This window comes from Talpa occidentalis, unplaced genomic scaffold (genome assembly GCF_014898055.3).
Source record: "Talpa occidentalis isolate TD23 unplaced genomic scaffold, MPIMG_talOcc4v2.1 talOcc4.6, whole genome shotgun sequence".
Taxonomy (NCBI): Eukaryota; Metazoa; Chordata; class Mammalia; order Eulipotyphla; family Talpidae; genus Talpa; species Talpa occidentalis.
The window spans coordinates 105477569-105496707 of record NW_023604972.1 but is presented as its reverse complement, the minus strand read 5'-3'; the positions used below and the strand labels follow the sequence as shown (position 1 = coordinate 105496707).

The window sequence follows — 19139 nt, the reverse complement described above, 5'->3', positions numbered from 1 at the left end:
CAAAAATCCGAAGTACTCATAAAAAAAGCTGTGGCAAAATATTTGAGTTTAAGAGAGCAAGAATACATACAAACACACTCACATACATGTAAACTGTAAATGAAGATAGCAGCGCTGCATGCAAGTTTAAAAGGGTGGTAAATTAAGAAAGAAATTAAAAGAGAACTCGAGAGTTTTTTTGTTTATTATTTGGTTTACCACTTTGAGTTTTTATGTAGCCACAACTTGACTTTTACCACACAGAAGGAGGTGCATAGTGAATTACTAAAAAAAAAAAAAAAAATCACTTTTTTACATTTCTCCATTAGAAAAAAATGATTAAGTGAAATAGAAATCGTTCTGGCTTCTCAATAGGAACACACACATAAAATGACAAAATTGCATTTTTATGTAATATTTATATTTTAATATGCTTTCATATTTTTTATTTGGTTTCATTTTCTGTAAAAAGCATAGGGCTTCTGTTGAGAAAATCTGACTTAGCTTTTTTCCCTGGGTGGTTTTTTTTTTTGTATTATGTAGTTTTTACCCTAACTTGGTCACAAAGACCCACAAAAAATATTGATAGAAATGATATTTTAACTTACTAGAATTTCATGAAAATTGCATCATTTTCATTGTCTCTACACGGCCTTGTGTGACTGACTTATTTGATTTTGATAGGCTGCCCACATCCTCTGTGATGGGGATTAATTTTGCCTGAAAAATTTCATAGGGACTAACCATTTCCATAGTGACAGGTAATATGAAAATGCATCCATGAACTAGATGGTTAGAAATTATTAAGTCTGCAACCCTCCATGTTAAAGGAAAAAGAAGCCCTTGCGGGGCCTCCCCTGGTGGTGCAGCGGTTGAGTGCTGGGCTGCGAGGCTGCTCTGTAACGCCGGTTCGTTCCCCGGCCGCCAGTGAGGGTCCCACACACACAAAAAAAAGAAGCCCATGCATACCCTGTATTCTGAATTCTATCAAAGGAACGTTACCAAATGAATAAAAATTCAGTTCTGAGCCAAGGTAATAATATCACATTAAAGTTTGAGTGTTTGTACTATTTCTTAGCAAAAGCAGATTTTTTTTTCCCAAAAATCATGGAATTGTCATTTTTATTTATTTATTTTTCTAAAAATTTGTTTATTTATGCATACAAGAACTGGGATACAGGCCATAGCTGTGGAGGGGGTGGTGAGAGGATTCACCAGAGACAGAGTGGGGAACAGAACAGGCAGATTGTCTGAAATACACTGTTGAGGGGAGCAGCGGGTAAGTCAGGAGAGGTCTGCTGTGCCATTTGGGTAAGCCCCTGGCTGGGGATTGAACTCGTGCTGCAGTGGCTGTGGATAGCTTCATAGTGCTGCATCTTAACCCCTTGTGCCACCAGGGAGGCCCTGGAACTGTCATTTTTAAATACTACATAGAAAATAATTAAGAATACACTTTCCAGTTGGTCAGAATTCATATAGCTTCTAATTTTATTGAAAAGAGAATATACTTTTCCCTCTGACTGCCTTCACAAAAAGGGAAGGTGAACACAAGGCTGGAGGAGTGGGCTTGAGAAATACAATGAGCTAAGAGCTGGAGTTAAAATGCAGTATTTTTAGTCAAGACAAGGGCCCTGGAGCCTGCCCTGTCTCCACAGGGAAGATCTAGCACACTCCTAAGTGCTAGGAGAAAATCATAATCCATTTCAGTTTTATTGAATTCACATTCTCTCTTGTCATTTCACTGATACAAGGTGAACAGAACACTCAGAGTTACAGGATAAGAGATAGAAATAAAATAAAAAGAGAGCTGTTTGTGTAAATCGTTGTTCATTTGGCCTCTTCATGAATTAGAGATCTGGGCATTAAATTTAAAAGCTTTTCTAAATAATAGAACAATTTCAGTAACCAAGAAAATGATTCTGTTCTGTTTGTGAGATTGTTATTTTAACAAAATCAACAGTTCCTTAAATATCCCATTTCTATCCAGGCTTAAGATTCAAAATTGAAAAGGTGTTTTATGGATGACAGTACTGCTCTATTCATAATTATTTCTCAGTAGGTTTTAAGAACCCTAAAAGAAAATCATATTTCAATGATCATCAATCCTATACATCAGAATTATCCATACTTTTTTTTTGAGGTAATATTGGTTTACAACACTAATTTTCAGGTGTACAGCTTCACACCTCAGCAACTGTGAACTCTGGTCACCCACAGGTCTAGGTTCTATCCACTCTCATCCAATAACCCCTGATACTCTTTCCATGCCTCCCCTCTCACCTCCTCCCTTGTTGGTAACTACCATTCTGCTGTCAGAATCTACAGGTTTGTTCATTTGCTTTGTTTCTTTATAGTTCATATATAAGTGAATTCATTTATAAAGAAACTAAAGTGAATATAAGTGAAATCACCCATAAAGAATCTAGATGTCCAAGTGTCTCCCTCTAAGACTGTGCTTCAGAAGCTCCATGATGGAATCCAGGCCTCTGTATTTTTAAAACACAATAAATTATTCTGATACACTGCTTGGGCAGGGAGTCACTTTTATAGACATTAAAATGGAAACTGAATAGTTGGAACAGAAATATGTTTGCAGCTATATACCACAGGGCACCCAAACAAAATCATTTCAGGGTTATAAGTATTATCTTAAATATTTTGTCTTGTGTGGTTCAAAAATACTTCATAAATGCATAAATAAAGAATATCAGTCATTTTAGGGAAAAATCAAGATAAAAATGAAACAAAGAAACAAAACAGCATGACTGTCCTTGTTTTAGGTTTATGGGCAAAGAACATGTGAGTTTATTGATTCTCACATGCTAAGTTTGCAGTCACATCTTCACCATTATAGTAACTTTTATGGAGCACTGTGCTAAGTGCAGGCCCACATTATCTTATGCAATACCCTCAATAACCCTAGGAGTAACTGTTCCCATCTCCATTTTGCAAGTGAGTGAGATTCAGAGAGACTTGCTTATGCTCCAGAAATTAAGCTACATGAGTTTTATTTTCTACCAAAGATGATTAATTGCAATGAGCACAGCTAGGTTATATTTTGATTGTTGTTTTACTGATATTCTATGATTAGAGTTAATTATTCTTTTAAAGTGAAATGGTTATTTTGAAGCTTTCTGGGGATGATAATAAGTTATGGACATATTTTCTGAATAGGATTTTATATTGAGAGTCATATTGTATGACCAGGGTGTCTTTCCACTCCCTTTTCTTATTATTCCTCCTCACTCTATTCAAATGTGTCCTCTGTCATTGTCTTCCTAAGCATCCAAAATAAATAGCCATTCTCATCACTCCCATGCCCTAAGACATTTCTCTCCATTGCATTTATCATGCCCTAACATGCATTTATTTATTGTCTGCATACCCCCCTCTACATAAGTTTGAAGAAATCAGACTGTTTTATTCACTGCCATGTTTCCAGTACCTATAACAGCATTTTGCACACTGTAGCAGTTCACTAGATATTTTTCAAATAAATGAATGAAAAAATATATGAATCATTTGAACTCCAAATTTAAAATCCCCTGATGTCATAATTACCTACCCACAGTTCAGTCATTTGAGCTAACATTCATGTTAAAGCCAATGTAAGTTGGGTTTCCATTACTTGTATTCTAAAGCATTTTATTTATTTATTTATTTATTTATTTAAGATTGATTTATTTATACAAGCACTGGGTACAGTCAGAAGTGCAGGAGGGTGAGAGAATTCACCAGAGCCAGAGCTGGGAGCAGAACAGGTAGAGGACCAAAGTACACTGGTGAGGGGAGCAGCGGGCGGCAGGAGAGGTCTGCGCGCCATGTGGGAACCTTGCCCGGCGGCCAGGGATTGAACGGGTACTGCAGAGGCTGGGGGCAGCTTCGCAGCCCAGTGCTCAACCACTGCGCCACCAGGGGAGGCCCCCTAAAGCATTTTAACTGACACACTCCTTAATGCATTTTTTCTTTGTAGACAAATGAATGAAGATCCTAAGTAAATTCATTGATTATAGAACATATGTTATTCTGAACTCACATAAAAATGAAGAGTGGTGTTACTGAGTCCCAAGCAACTTTACCTTGTTACCACTATTTTCAACACATGGAGTAGGGGAGCTTGGAAAGCAAGGAGTACATCTAAATTATTCGTATTTAAATTACTTACATTTTATTCACAGTGAGTGTCCAAGTTTTATTTGTTAGACTTAACTATGTTCTGTTTTTGAAATCCAACACAAGAAGATTTTTATCTGGCCTCCTCTTAGCTGTGGCATTTTGGGGAGTGTAACATAAACATTTTTTAAAAGATTTTATTTATTTATGCATGCAAGAGCTGGGGTGCAGGCCAGAGATTTGGGGGGTGAGAGGATTCACCAGAGACAGAGTGGGGAGCAGAACAGGCAGATTTACTGAAATACACAGCTAAGGGGAGCAATAGTCAAGACAGGAGAGGTCTGCTGTGCCATGTGGGTCACCTCCCTGGCTGGGAATCGAACTCGTGCTGCAGTGGCTGCGGATAGTTTCATAGTGCTGCATTTTAACCTGTTGTGCCACCAGGGAGGCCCGTAACATAAACATTTTAAGCTTCTGGACAGAACAACTAAATAAGCACTTCTCCAAAGGAGCATATGGCCACCAGGCACATGGGAAAATGATCACTGTCACTTATCATCAGGGAAATATAAATCAAAACCACAGTGAGATTCCACCTCACACCTATGAGTTTAGCATACAGAAAAAAAACAAAACAACAAGTGCTAGCAAGGATGTGGAGGGAAAGGAACTCTCCTCCACTAATGGTAGGAATACAAAGTCCAGCCTTTATGGAAAGAAATATAGAGGTGTCTCCAAAGACTAAAAATGGATCTGCCATACAACAGAGTAATGCTGCTTCTAGGCATTTGCCTGAAAATTTCAAAAACACTAATTCACAGGGAGACTTGCCCTCCCATGTTTATTGCAGCACTATTTATGATATCCAAATTATGGAAACGGCCTAAGTGCCCAAAACAGATGAATGCATCAAGAAGTTGTCATATATAGACTCAAAGGAATATTACTCTGTGATCAAAAAAGATAAACTCATGCCATTTGTGGCAACATGAATGGAGCTGGAAGGGATAATATTAAGTGAAATATGTCAGAAGGACAAAAATAAATTCTGGATGGTGTCACTACTATGTGGCATATAGAGAAATCAAATTAAGTGTCAGATAAAGAAAAGCTTCAAAAACTAACCCTTGAAAGCTGACTATAGAACTAAAGCATCCAGAGTGAAAGAGGAGGGAGCAGGTAAGAAAAAAGAGGGAAGGAATCACAATGAGCTATGGTGGGGAGCTATGGGTGATTGGGTGGGGGGGGGTGCACCACCATGGTGATACCTGATGGAGGAAATACCAATGTTACCTCTATTTTAAAAAATAAATCTATTTTAAAAAATTAAACTTCAGAAGCATTATATGAAAACAACTTGTTTGCTGAGTTGTGAAATAAATTTAAAAATCTATATGATGTGTTTTGTGCCATGCCTAAGATACACAAAAAGCTGTATCAGCATTCATTGTGCTTATTATGACACAGTTAATGTTATTTTTTTTTATCTCTTTTCTATGCTCTGCATTTCTGAAGTTCCACCTGGAACAATTGAATTTAAGGAGTTTTGAAATAAGTAACATAGCTAGTGATTTCCTTAATAAATGGGTTGTGTTGTTTCCATTATTTCCCATGTTTATGCTTTGGCTGATTAATAAGAATTGAGAACTAAACATCTAGCATAGGACCAAAGGAAAAACTTTCACCTGGAGAGTTAGAGAGTTTGAATATTGAATCACCCACTTGGACTCTCTATACCAGTCAATTCCCTGGGTTCACAACTGTCCACTTCATATGTGTGGGTGTACCCCAGGTGTTCTCAATGATTATGGCACCGTAGTCTCCCCAAGATTTTAAGCCTCCAGGTGATAACATTAGAAGAGGTTACAAAAAGAATTTTCTCTAATTTTTGCTGTAAATTTCATGTTGCAAAATATGCTCCTGCAGTCACTTTGCAAATACTGTAGTATCATTTACATAAAATGTCCAGTATATTCATGGGATCTGCCCCTGAGGGTGACTAGAGCTCAGAAGTGTAATTGATCCAGAGGGGTATTTATCGGAGGAAGCCTATTCTTTCTACAACAAATGTACACCTGAAAGGTTGTGTGTAAATCAAATGAATGTAAATCAAATAATTTAAAAGGCATTAGACATACTTATTACTTAAATAAACTCCCCTGTGTCTCTTCAAATTTAAGAATCCTTTGTAATGCAAAGTATTTACCTTTTTAATATATCATTTTTTTACATGTTAAATTTGTTTAAATTGAAGTACACCTGTACAAGAGAAAAGACATTAACTGATTCAAGGCTGTGGTACAGACTGTTTCATAGGCTTCGAGCTTTCTAACTAACATTATGCCAAACTGAGCACAGGAATGCTGAACTATTGATTTCTTGGACTAATGGATTCTCATTTGGGTCCAGTCAAATGGCCTGGGTCATCTATTCAAGAGCAGCCTTACCTGCTTATGTTCCTTTACAAAGATTTTCTGTTGGAAAAAGCAAGGAGCACAGTTCTAAACTTCATCTATCAATAGTAACAGTTTTTCCCATCTTAAATGTTTTCTCTGATCTCCTGTTGATTTTTCTTTTCATACCCTGTTCTTTTCTTTGCAACACTTACAAAATTTATAATTACACATCACCTGTGTGCTTGCTTGTTTAACATCCATCTCCCTCACTATTTGTAAGCATGACAATGTCAGTTTTACTCACTGCCTGGCATATTGTCTGGCACATGATGTACTTAATCAATATTGGTTGAGGAAATGAGTGAATAAGAAAATCAAAGACTGAATGGAAGCAGGCCAACTCACATTTACTTACAGTTTTTTGAAAATAGCCTTAACTGATCTAGCACTAAGCCACCTCTCCAGTCTCCTACTCTCCATCTTTCTCAATTCGCTTCAACCACATTGGCTTCTTGATGATCCTTGACTATTTTAATCTCTTGCTCCTTCCTCCACCTGGAATGCTTTGTTCACCCTACCTAACTTAACCCTTTGCATCATTCATTTCCTGAATCCCTACCCATACTAAAATAGCAGCTCCCAACACACTCCCTTAAACTTCTGTCTTCATAGTGTTCATCATTGAACCTTATTTGTAGCTGTTTGGGTCAACTATCTCAGTCCCTAACTTTGGGGTCCAAGAATTCAGGAACATTGTCTGTCTTACTCATCATGGTGTGAACAAAAACCATGAATGGCTCAGAAATATAAACTGGATATTGGGCCTCGCTAGTGGCGCAAGAGACTAAGACACAACCTGTGGAACAATATAAGCCACTGCAGCACGAGTTTGATCCCCAGCCAAGGAGCAACCCACATGATGCAGCAGACCTCTCCTGTCTCACCCACTGTTCCCCTCAGCAGTGTATTTCAGTCCATTTGCCTGTTCTGTTCCCCACTCTGTCTGTGGTGAATCCTCTCACCCCCCACCACACCTCTAGCCTGTATCCCAGTTCTTGTATGCATAAATAAATACACAAACAAACAAAAAACAGGATATTGTTTTGTCGGAAGGAAGAAATGCATTCTCTTTTCCTTTTTAGTCTTCTTTTGTTGTTAGTCATAATATTATTTCCTAATCATTGCTGTCACAATAAAAATTTAGCTTTGACTTAATATAATTTTATAAAGTATTTTAATAATAAATCTCAATGTTTGTATGTTTACAATGGCATTATCCTACAACTTCACAGAATTTATCTTCAGTGACTTCAAAATAAAAAGAACTGTAGTCATATTCTCAGTATGGAAGACATACTTGTTGAATTTCATAACAACTTACTTTTTCTTCCAGTAATGTTAATATTCCTTCTGTAATTTGAGAAAATATTCTAAGCCATGCTTCCCACATTATTTATTAATATTCTAAGCCATGCTTCCCACATTATTTATTTGATTTTGTTATTCATCTTCCTTGAAGTCCTATTTGATATAAATCAATTATTTTAAGTAAAAAATTAAACATAACTTCCTTTGAATGTTTCATGAGACCCTACTATTCCAAAGCAGAAAAACAAGCACATTTAAAAATATATTAGGAGTGTCATTGTTTGTTATGACATCGACAACCAATATTTTATAATCAAAAACATTTTCATTTAAAGTTTATATTAGAATTATTTATAATAATGATTGCCTTTTTGACTTCTTAGGTATTTGACTATGATTTTGGACTACAGGATGACTTTATGGGCTCAGCCTTTCTGGATCTCACACAACTGGAGTTGAACAGGTAACTTTTGAGACATTTTAATGCCATATCCATTATCATGAAATTGGACCTTTGTAATAGAAATGTCAGCCAAACTGGGGTCTAATCACTGTTCTGTCATTTAGAGTTTTGAGCATTTGTGCTAAGCAGCCTTTCTCAAGTACCCAGTAGAAATAATAGCTAACTTATTCCCTAACTTACGCAACAAAAACTATTCAACAAAAAAATTCTTGGATATTTGCCTTATCCCCCATCAGTGGTAAAAGCCAGGAATCTAAGATGAGAAAGTAGAGACCTGCTTTCACATTACTTGTGTGGTTATAGTGAGGGATAAAGAAGATTGTGCATGTTAACCATAATGATTAATTTTTTCTCAAATTTTACTGATTTGCTAATCATTTATACAATTGATATAATTTGGGGAGTAGATCTTCACCCCTTCATCAATGCACATGCTTCTCTCTCCCTCCACCAAAGTTCCAATGCCACCACCCTATCACCTTCTTCAAGTCATTGCATTAAAAAAAAAAAAAATTTACACTTTGCTTCAAAAAGGCAACCTTCTTATTACTTGAGACAAAGTAGAATTGAATTTTGCTATCACTATTAATCTTCCTTTACCTAGGAGTACCCTTAAGTAAAGGCAGATTGGCTGTAAATTTATATGCTGGTATTAATCACTCTTTGCAGCTAATTATGGACTTGCATATTTTTAAATGCATATAACAATTGATTAATACTACAGAAGAAACATGAGATTTTTAAAAGGTCAAACAGGGCCTTCCTGGTGGTGCAAGGGGTTAAGTCTCAGCATTATGAAGCTATGGGCAGTCACTACAGAATGAGTTTGATCCCTAGCCAGAGAGGTGACCCACATGGCACAGCAGACGTCTCCTGTCTTGCCTGCTGCCCCCCTCAGCAGTGCATATCAGTCAATCTGTCTGCTCTGTTTCCCACTGTCTTTGGTGAATCCTCTCAACCCTCCTCATACCTTTGGCCTCTACCTCAGTTCTTGTATACATAAATAAATAAAATAAAAATCTTAAAAAAAAAAAGTCAAACAGTGCTGGACTTATGGCAAATGAACCTATGGAATGTTCTTGAATGGCTTTAAGGAGAAGAAACTCCTCTCAGTTCTTGACTGTCATGCTACATCAGGTGGGGGGAATAGTGGCAAGTAGGAAATAAGAGTCATGGACCAGGTAACTACTTTATAATTCTATAATTCATTATCATTTTCTCTACAACTTCTGCATAAGGATATGCAAATTACTGGACTTAATCAAAGAATATACATTTCCCTTGTTCTCTGTAAAAGACAAATCATTAATGGAAAATAACACTATAAGGAAAATTGTGGGATGATTAAGAAAATGAAAAGATTATATATAAAAATGTTCTTATTTTACCACAATGCATATTGTGTGTATTTAGCTAACCAGTCCCTTTCCTCAAAACTACGTAAACATCAAATTTCTAGTTTTTCAAAAGCATTCTATGTGTAAGTCAGAGTTCCTGGGTATAGACAAATGGATAATAATAGTTGCCACATAAATACTTAGTCTACTGTATAATCCAATAAGGTATCTCTTTGAAAGAAAATAATAGATAAGACTCAGAGAGCAGTTGCAAATGTTTTTAAATCTTTATATGTAATCATTATAAAAATGCAATAAAGTTTTTGTTATAAATTTTTATATATGATTAATATGGGAAATCTAACCAAATCTTATTGTTAATACCATATACGCACACTTCATTGTGTTTGTGCTTTGGAATGCTAGGGTCTTAACATTCAAAAGAAATTATTGATATAAGGTTTATTTTTGGCTTTTGCTTTTAATGGTTGTTCAAAATCTTAATATTTTATATCATAGACCCACAGATGTGACGCTAACACTGAAAGACCCCCATTATCCTGACCATGATCTTGGAAACATTTTTCTCTCTGTTGTTCTTACCCCAAAAGAAGGAGAACACAGGGATGTGGTAAGTCCCCCCAGCAGGAGTGCTTTCTTGCTCTCACATGTTCAAATGTTGTGATGCTTCTTTAAACCCAGAAGTAATAATAAAGAGAAGGAACACATGACCATCTGGCCTGTTCTTGGTTTCTGTATCACGGGTATCGCCAGTCCTTGTATACTGTAGCTTTTGAACTCACATTTTCTGTTCTATGCTGCAGGTCAGAACCTCTTGTAAATAAAAGAGGCATTTGCATCTTCTATTATAACTTTATTTCCTAATTTCAGTTATGTTATATTGGAAACAAAAGGTAGTGTTCATTCAGGGAATATGTGTACTAGTAAATTGAATGTTTGGAATGCTACAGTGAGGTATCCAGATACTCCTATTTTGACTGTACTGTCAGGTGTATCATAACAAAGAAAATGAGGTGAAATTATAACAGGGGTTCTACTTTCTGGTATTTGTTTATTGAATGATAAGTGAGTACTTTCATCTTCCTGATGGGCTTCCATATTAGTGTTATCCATTTTCCAGCTCTCTCTGGCTGTCCTTCCTTGCACACCATGCTGCTATAAGAAACTGACAAGGGATACAGAGGAGCCAATTACTGTTGAAATGACATTAAAAAATACAGGTTGACCTGCATCAGTAGGCTTACCAGTGCACTTTCTAATTATTTATTAAACTCAATGTGCTTTCACTAACTGGGAGCTACTTTCACTAGTTCTGATGTAACACATTTTAGGAGTAGACATACTTTTTCCAGACAAGCTCAAGTGTTCTTTTTCAGCAATGTGTATATTGTTTACTTAAAATAGTGAATGATTGAAGTTAGTTTATGTTATATGCTGTAAAGATATCATTGAAATTTTCCTCTGGATTATAGGCAAAAATAGTGAATTTCAACTCCAAATATGGATTTTAAAGTCATTGCAAAATTCACTCTTTCAATGAGTATTTTTCTCCATCTTAAAAAAATTAAATAATGAGCACACATATTCATAATTAATATTCTCAAAGTATGATTTTAGTAACTATTTCATTCATTGAGGAGAAATTTTCTCTTTTCCAAAAATTATAAAGTATCTACCACACTTTTCATGGTTAAAGAATATCCTCTAAACTGGCACATGTGTACAGATGGAAAAATGGATAAAGATTTTTTTAAAAAAATAATATTTAGAAATGGAAGCCTATTGTTATAGAAATCACCAATTCAGAAGGCATTATTTTATCCTGCACAAGCCAAGGAATATATCCTAGCTGACTAACCCATATATGGGAATAAATTATAACTATTACTTTATTGATTTATCAAATAATCCTCATATTCACCAAGAACCTACTATAACCAGATCCTGTGCTAGACCCTTACAATACAATAGAACTTACATCCAGTAGAAAACTCAGGAATAAAATAACCACTAAAGGAAATACAAAATGACAAGTCTTCTAAGTGCCATGAAAGAGAAGAGGTACATGTTGTAAGAGCAAATATAGGAGAGTCTGTTCTAATCAAAGGAATGGGGATTCTCTAGGGTGAAATCAAAAGGGAGATGTGGTCTGAATTGTGAATACAGATGAGTAAGGTAAGACCAGGCAGAGAGGAAGTATTTCAAGGAAAGAAAATGGCATGTGCAAAGGCCCTGTGACTAGAGAAAACATGCTGCAATCTAAGAACTTTAAAAGAACTGGAGCTTAGAAAAGGCAAAAGCAAAGAGAGACTGTAGGGGGATCATGGTGTATTATGACACTGACCTGGATGGGAGATGTCTGGCAGTGTAGGAAATATTGGCTGTGTTAATGTTTGTGGTCTTTTCCCAAAGAGTAAGGATAAGCCATTGGAGAATCTGAAAATAAGAATAACATAATCATATTTGCCTTTTAAAAATTACTCTGTATAGAAAACAGATGGAAGTGCTAAGAGTGAATGCTTAGAGACAAATTAGGAGACGATTACAAAAATCCAGGTGAAAGATGGTGGAGGTTTGGATTAGATCTGTAAGAGGAAGAGGTAGATTGTTAAAGGAGGTAAAATCAACAAAACTTGGTGACAGACTATTCCTGTTTTACTATTTTGTTATTTTAATGAATGATAACAACTAAAATAGGTAAAAATACCTAGGTACTTGAGGTATTGTGTATCCCCACACCATCCAAACTGATAGTGGGGATTAGAATGAAATGGAATGACATGGCAGCTGTTGTAATTATTTTGATAACTTGGAGCATCTGCTAAATTTTGACATTAAAATTATATTTATTAAGTACTTTAACATCAAACTGAGTATGAGAGGTCAAGTTAGTATCAAAAGACCTTATGATAAATTGGCTAAATTGTTCCCAATTACAAAGAAATACATGTCAGCACAGGAGAAATAGTACCCAACATTCTTTTATTTGGACAATCCTTGCAAACATTCTTCAGTTTTCCTGGATGCTCAAATTTATTATTTAGGCACAATGTATTTCTACATTAAAAAAATTTTAAAAAATCATTTAAAATATTACAGTGGGTCTCCCTGCTGGTGCAGGCAGTTGAGTACAGCACTGTGAAGCTGTCCCCAGCCTCTGCAGGGTGGGTTCAGATCCCAGCCAGTTGGGGAGATACCCACATGGCGCAGCAGACCTATCCTGTCTCACCTGTTGCTCCCCTCACCAGTGTATTTCAGTCAGTCTGCCTGTTCTGTTTCCCACTCTGTCTGTTGTGTATCCTCTCACTCTCCCACACATCCAGCCTATACCCTGGTTCTTGTATGCATGAATAAATAAATCTTTAAAAAAAAAAGTATTACGGTGACTGGGAACTGATTATCAGTGATTTATTAAACATGAAGAGGGAAGAAAACAGTAAGTTACATAAAACAGTTACATATCAGAAATCTGGAATTCAACTTCTTCCTTATCCTTTTTCCTCATCATATCTCCCAGCTACATTCACCCTTAACATGATGACTGTTTCCTGAAATCATCATGCCATTTTCCTGACTGAAGTCCTTGTAGCTATCCCAATTTTTTGGAAACTATCCCTTAGTGACTTTTCGCTGGCTGCCTTACTTTGTGCCCTTCTCCTTCAGAATCCCAAATAGTATTTAATTTATTCTGCTACAGCAACCAGGAAATGATACTTCTTTCCTCCCACATTTATGGTGACTGTCCCTAGGCTTCTGTACCAGGAAGCAAGTTGCTGGTACAGGCACTTAGTGCCTTAGAAAAGGCACAACAGGCAGGATTGGCTTCAGGCTGGTAAACCATCCTGACCTCACATCTGAGGAGCAGTGAAGAGGGTGACCACTGTGTCTATCCCGGTTTCCCTTTGAAATGTGATCATGGAGTGGGGCCTGGGGAAGGAAGGATAAAAGATCCCACACAGGCAGCTCTGGTGGGCCCCTAATATCCTGGCTATTTGATGTCCTGGATTTTAATCTGGGATTCTAAGTGTATGCTTTACTTTATGAAAATTCCTAGCAAAGAAATATAAATTTGCTTTCTCTCTCCCTTTTTTGCTTTGGTCTATATAGCTGTTGTATAGCTATTTTAGTAAGCTCTCTAAAACTCTTAAACAGCACTAGTTGTTAGATTTCAAAACCCTGAAAAGGACCAATTGTAGGTCTCTACATAAAAAAAATGGAACATTTGATAATCTGTTAAGTTTTGTGCTAGGTTCTATAACTCCTTTATTCTTCTAAGCATTCACTTGAAAGAATGCTATTTTTTCACTTTAAAGAAACTCTTAATACTTTAAAGGTCTCTAACAAACAACATATATTCCCCGACTTGTACCTCTGCTCCAACCATGCAAACTTCTTCACAACTCACATTCTCTCAGGTGCAAGCTTTCTTCAGTGTCACTAGTCCTGCCCAAAATATGCCTAAATTTCACTTCACCTCCATTATATATCCTAAAGCTCTGGTTAAAAAAAATTATATATGTATTAATGATTGCTTCTGAATACCTTTCTTATGATGACTCTTCTCAAAACTTGTGTAGTTTTCGGTACCTAATGGTAGTTCAATGTAGATGAGAACAAATCTCTAAGAGGATTTGAAGGGATGCTTCAAAGGTCCAAAAAAAAGATATTTTAAGTGTTTTTTTCTTCTTCAGTATTCAGATCCCAAAAGTTGTAACAAAAATATTTAATAATGATTTATTGTCCTTTTGTAGTTCTTAAAGATAATGTGTTAATAATAATCTGCCTAAATTCAGGCTATTTTTCTTTTTCTCAAGATTTCTAATGGTGATAATGAATTATAAGCATGTCACTATATTTTCTTCATTTTGTATCATATCCAGAATTAACTCAATATCTATATTGTAATACCTTTGAATTTTCTTGGTTAAAAACCATCATCAAATGGGCCTCCCCTGGTGGCGCAGCGGTTAAGCGCTGGGTTGCAAGGCTGCCCGCAGCCTCTGCAGCACCAATTTGATCCCTGGCCACTGGCGAGGGTCCCACAAAAAAAAAGTCATCCAAATGTATATTAAATTAAATTTTTATGTCTGAAATACATTTTACTACACTGTAAATGGCTTGCTGAACTTTCACAGATTATCTTGGAACAAATCTTATTTATGAGATTCTAAATTAAACTGCAGCAAACCAGAAGTCAGTTACTAAATGCTTCACAATTCTATATTCAGAATGATGTATAGGGAAGGAAAAGAGGATGATTTTGCATTGACTGTCACACAACAAAATTATAAGAGTTCTGTTCTCTCTGATTATTAGCTCAGAAATCTTCTATTTTAAGCTTTTGAAACTTAAGAATTTAGTTCAAAAACCATATGTTTATTTTTATGTTTGTGTTTATAAAACTTTGCTAAACATTTTTTATGCATTGAGTTGGAGAATGCAAGAGACAAGTGTCAAGAGCCATTAACAAATAAATCCTAACAATCAAGTAGGAAATAGAACATTATTGTTATAAAAATGCTATCAAAAGTGAAAGAAATGAGTACTGGAAATACACAGTACTTTACATCACAAAGTGTTAAGATTTCTAAATCAGTTATCTTGTGAATTTTTATACACTGCTAATATTGACAACATGTTCCATGAATAATGCAGTTGGGATGATTTCTCCTTGTGTGGATTGCCAGCTCTGGAAATCAGTAAAACTGAAGAATGAGTTGAAAAACCTATCAGCTTACTGAGTCTGCTAAAGCCTCTGAAACATGCATGTGTAATTACAGCAATTTAAGAAGTATAGTATGAGTAATAGCAAAGTATTTCATAGTTGCTGATATTAAAATCTTCTCTATTGAGTTCATGATTGAGTCTTTTTTAGAAATCCCAGATGCAAACAGATATGTAGATATTTTTTTTTTTTTAATTTCCAGCATTGTGTGTACAAGAAACCAAAATCTTCATGGGGGCATGCTGATGAGTTGCATGACACAGCTATCATTTCTGTTTTAAATGCATGTCCTGTTTGAAACCTGCAAAATTGTGTAGTGCATACATGTGTGTCCTGTGTATGGTATTTTGGTCTGATAGTGTGTTTGAGTTCTTTCTGGCTCTTTTCCTAGCAGAGTTCAATCCACAGCTTTCTTCATTGGAGAATTTGTGAAATAAAAGTGAGTTAATTTGTGTTACACACTCTTTAAATAACCTAGACCTGCAACTTGCTTGACTATAGAAAATTCTAAGAAACATATGAATTGACCTTTGCTGACCTTTCATGAATTTAATAAATGTTGGTTTGCTTTTCAAAATTTCTGAATTATGCTATAGTTAATATTTGAAAGACTATCCACCTATAAAAAATAATGTTTTGTAATATATGTTCTATATTTGTAATATATGTTTTGTAATATGTGTTATTATATCTAGCTATTCTGTGATTTTCTACATCTACAGCAGCCGTGTAATTGCCTTAAAAAATCACCACAACAAAAGGTAAAAGCAAAAAGATGAACTAAGAACGTGGAATCTTTTAAAAGCATAATCTAGTCAGCAGCTGGATCACAGGTCTTATTTTTATCTACTTATTCCTTTTATTGGCTCCAAGGAACCTCAAGCTGCTAATGAAGAATTTGAATTGTACTATAATGTATTAAATAATGACACTTTAAAAAACTAATTCATATGTTTCTCAGCTGAAGTTAAGATCTTAGAGTCATAAATAAATCTTACTTTTCTATAATTTGCTTCATCTATATCTTTAACATTCCCCAATCTTTCTTCTCCAGTATGTTTCACAAACAGCAAAGGTGACAGTATTAATAGTATGTCCATTGAATTCATTTTTAAAAACTTTTCTGTTTTCAATTGTATTGAATCCACCTTAACTTAATCATCTAAAAAGAAAGAGACTTGGGAGTGGGACACTTTAGCCCAAAGTTTTACTAGTTGGTTTGGCTGAAGAAGCAGAAATCTTGTTATAAATTTAGGGCCATTTTGAGTGTCACTGCATGTGATAGTAGAATTTACCTACTGAGTCAGGAAAACAGTGAATTGGTCCCATAACCGCCAAGACTTTCGTAGTTTTATTTAAGAACACGACAGACTTTTTGTTTGTATCAATTTTCTGATCTGAAAATTATTACCCTGAAGCCTGTTTGGAAAACAGATTTTGAGAGACAGGAAAAATACCAACCCTTATCGCTCCATTTTTGTTTAGAAGTTAAGTGTACACAGCAGCTCTGAGTAAGGGGGTAATGGCATTGATCAAAAACAGTGAATCTGCAAGATTTGAGTCATGTGGCCCTGAAACCTCACTCTTCCTCATGTGTCTAGGCCCTTTTTCAGAGTACAATATACCTCACAGCATAGGATTTTATAAGATTGCTTGATACTAGATAGTAATGGTGAATGGCCATTAGCTAAGAGAATCTTTTTTTAAATTTATCTTAATTGTTCTCATTTGATTTGACTCAAATATTATCTCTAGGAATTAGCATTCTTTGTCCACAAAAGCTCTGTTCTCTGAGAAAGTTGAACATTTATTATCTGATTCCTAATATTTTTATGAATATGGCATATCATGAAAGTATCTGGCTTATAATTGCCTTTTGGTGCTAATGGAATGGTGGTGGTGGTGCTGATGACAATAGCTTAGTAACAATCACAACAAACACTGACTCCTTGTCCATGAGATGTCCATCTCCACAACCCAATGGTGTGGGTTTTACTTCAAAATAAAGTGGCATTGATATTTAGAAAACAAAATATTTCTAAAATAGTAGTTCATATCAATGCTTTGCATTTCCCTGGCTGCATTAAAAAATATAATAGGAAATTGTTGTAACCTGCAGGAAATCTATTTTTCTTCCATAGTTGGTCAATATTTAACACAGAGTATATATGGAGAAGACATAAAACTACTATGTATAGAAAAAAGTAACAGCCTTGTCTTTGACAATTTTATAATTTTCTCATTTCCTACCCTAGAACTTTATAATTCCATTTTCTGTTGAGGCTGATGGTTGCTTTCTATGTGACTTTGTCTGATATTAAAATCTTCTCTTTTTGAGGATGGGACTCAGAGAATTATACCAATTCATACATCATAGTGTACCTTTGTAAGACCAAAAAAAAAGAAGAAAAAATTCTTATTTTTTATATTTTTGTTACTTCTGAACAGATTCTGAAATGGCCTTGCTTTGTAAAGAATTCTGCTGAAAGAGATAGTTTTCTTAAAGGCAACAGTTCACCTCCTTGGTACACAAATATGACAAGCATTTCTATGAGCTATGTTCTTTGTTCCCAGTATTTCCTGTTCTCCAATTCATCTACCCTAAAGGTAGTAATAAAACTAACAGAAGATAAAGAGGTTAATTAGGAAGTTAATACCTCCTAGCTTATTGAGAAAATTTTAAAACTAGAGAGGAAGCTAAAAAAAATTGGACTTTTGTGACTGTCTATGCAAGAGATCGATGGTCTTGAGCACTCATCACAAATCTGCATAACCTTAATTACAACTTGTGGCCATGAAATACCTCTTATTCAGACACACACACACACACCAAAAAAAAAAAAACTAGTTTAAAGGCTATATTATGGTTAACCACTTAGGAAGGTGTATTAATACCATCATAATATGCAGCATTTTTCATTTGAAAGCATTTGTAGACCCTGAGGTAATTAAAGAGTAACTGGAGCAGAGACCAGTCTGAGATGCCACCACAGCAACACACTTTGAATGTGCTTGAAGAGAAAATAAAAAGTATACACCTGGTAAATCATGGTACACCCTCAACTGCTACCACCTAAATGAGCAATTACCAGTCATGAGATTCAGTATCCTTTCTCTTCAATGAATAATTAAAGTATTGCAGAATTTCCATTCTATTTAAAATGTGCTGTCCCATTTTTTTGTACAAAAGAATAGAGCAAATGAACTCTCACCAGAAAGACTGCTTGAATGTTAAAGGTACTCCGTCTTAGCAGTGTGTATGCGAAAACAATTTTTGTCTCATATAGTTGTTGGAAACTGTTTGCTGTTTAAATGTTAAGCTTCCTCTGGAAAACAATTGGCTGCCCTATTCTGACTTGAGTGATAACATAATGAAAATGCTTTATTTCATTTACAGACAATGCTAATGAGGAAGAGTTGGAAAAGATCAAGTAAGGTAATGCTTAGCATGTAATCTTCCAGCATTTCTTGTTGAGAAGAACTATCAGCTGCTTTCCCAAATTTTTCTCATATCTTTTCATATATATCACAGGATTTCATCACTCTTCAGTTGTTATTTTTTTCCCATCTACCTTAAGCAAATCATGTGATGTTTTTAAATAAACAGAAATCACTCTAATCAGTTGCACCGAAATCATCCTTTCGCTAATTTCTGGTCGTTTCTCGGCATCATTCTCAGCATCTAGTCTCTGAAATATGTACCACAGGGTCTAGAAAATGTCTTTGCTCCAGATAAG

The 19139-nt window shown here is 35.5% G+C and overlaps 1 protein-coding gene across 3 annotated transcripts in view; it reads left to right on the top strand.

Annotated features, from left to right (window-relative positions):
* Positions 1-19139, top strand: part of MCTP1 (multiple C2 and transmembrane domain containing 1) — a 476028-nt gene that overhangs the window by 233906 nt on the left and 222983 nt on the right. For 2 of the 3 annotated variants that reach the window (XM_054688462.1, XM_054688464.1), the window contains 3 exons: positions 8240-8319; positions 10176-10287; positions 18800-18838. In XM_054688462.1, coding sequence (XP_054544437.1) covers positions 8240-8319; positions 10176-10287; positions 18800-18838 — 231 coding nt within the window. The remainder of the gene's footprint in view (positions 1-8239; positions 8320-10175; positions 10288-18799; positions 18839-19139) is intronic. The other variant, XM_054688463.1, reaches the window with a different exon arrangement.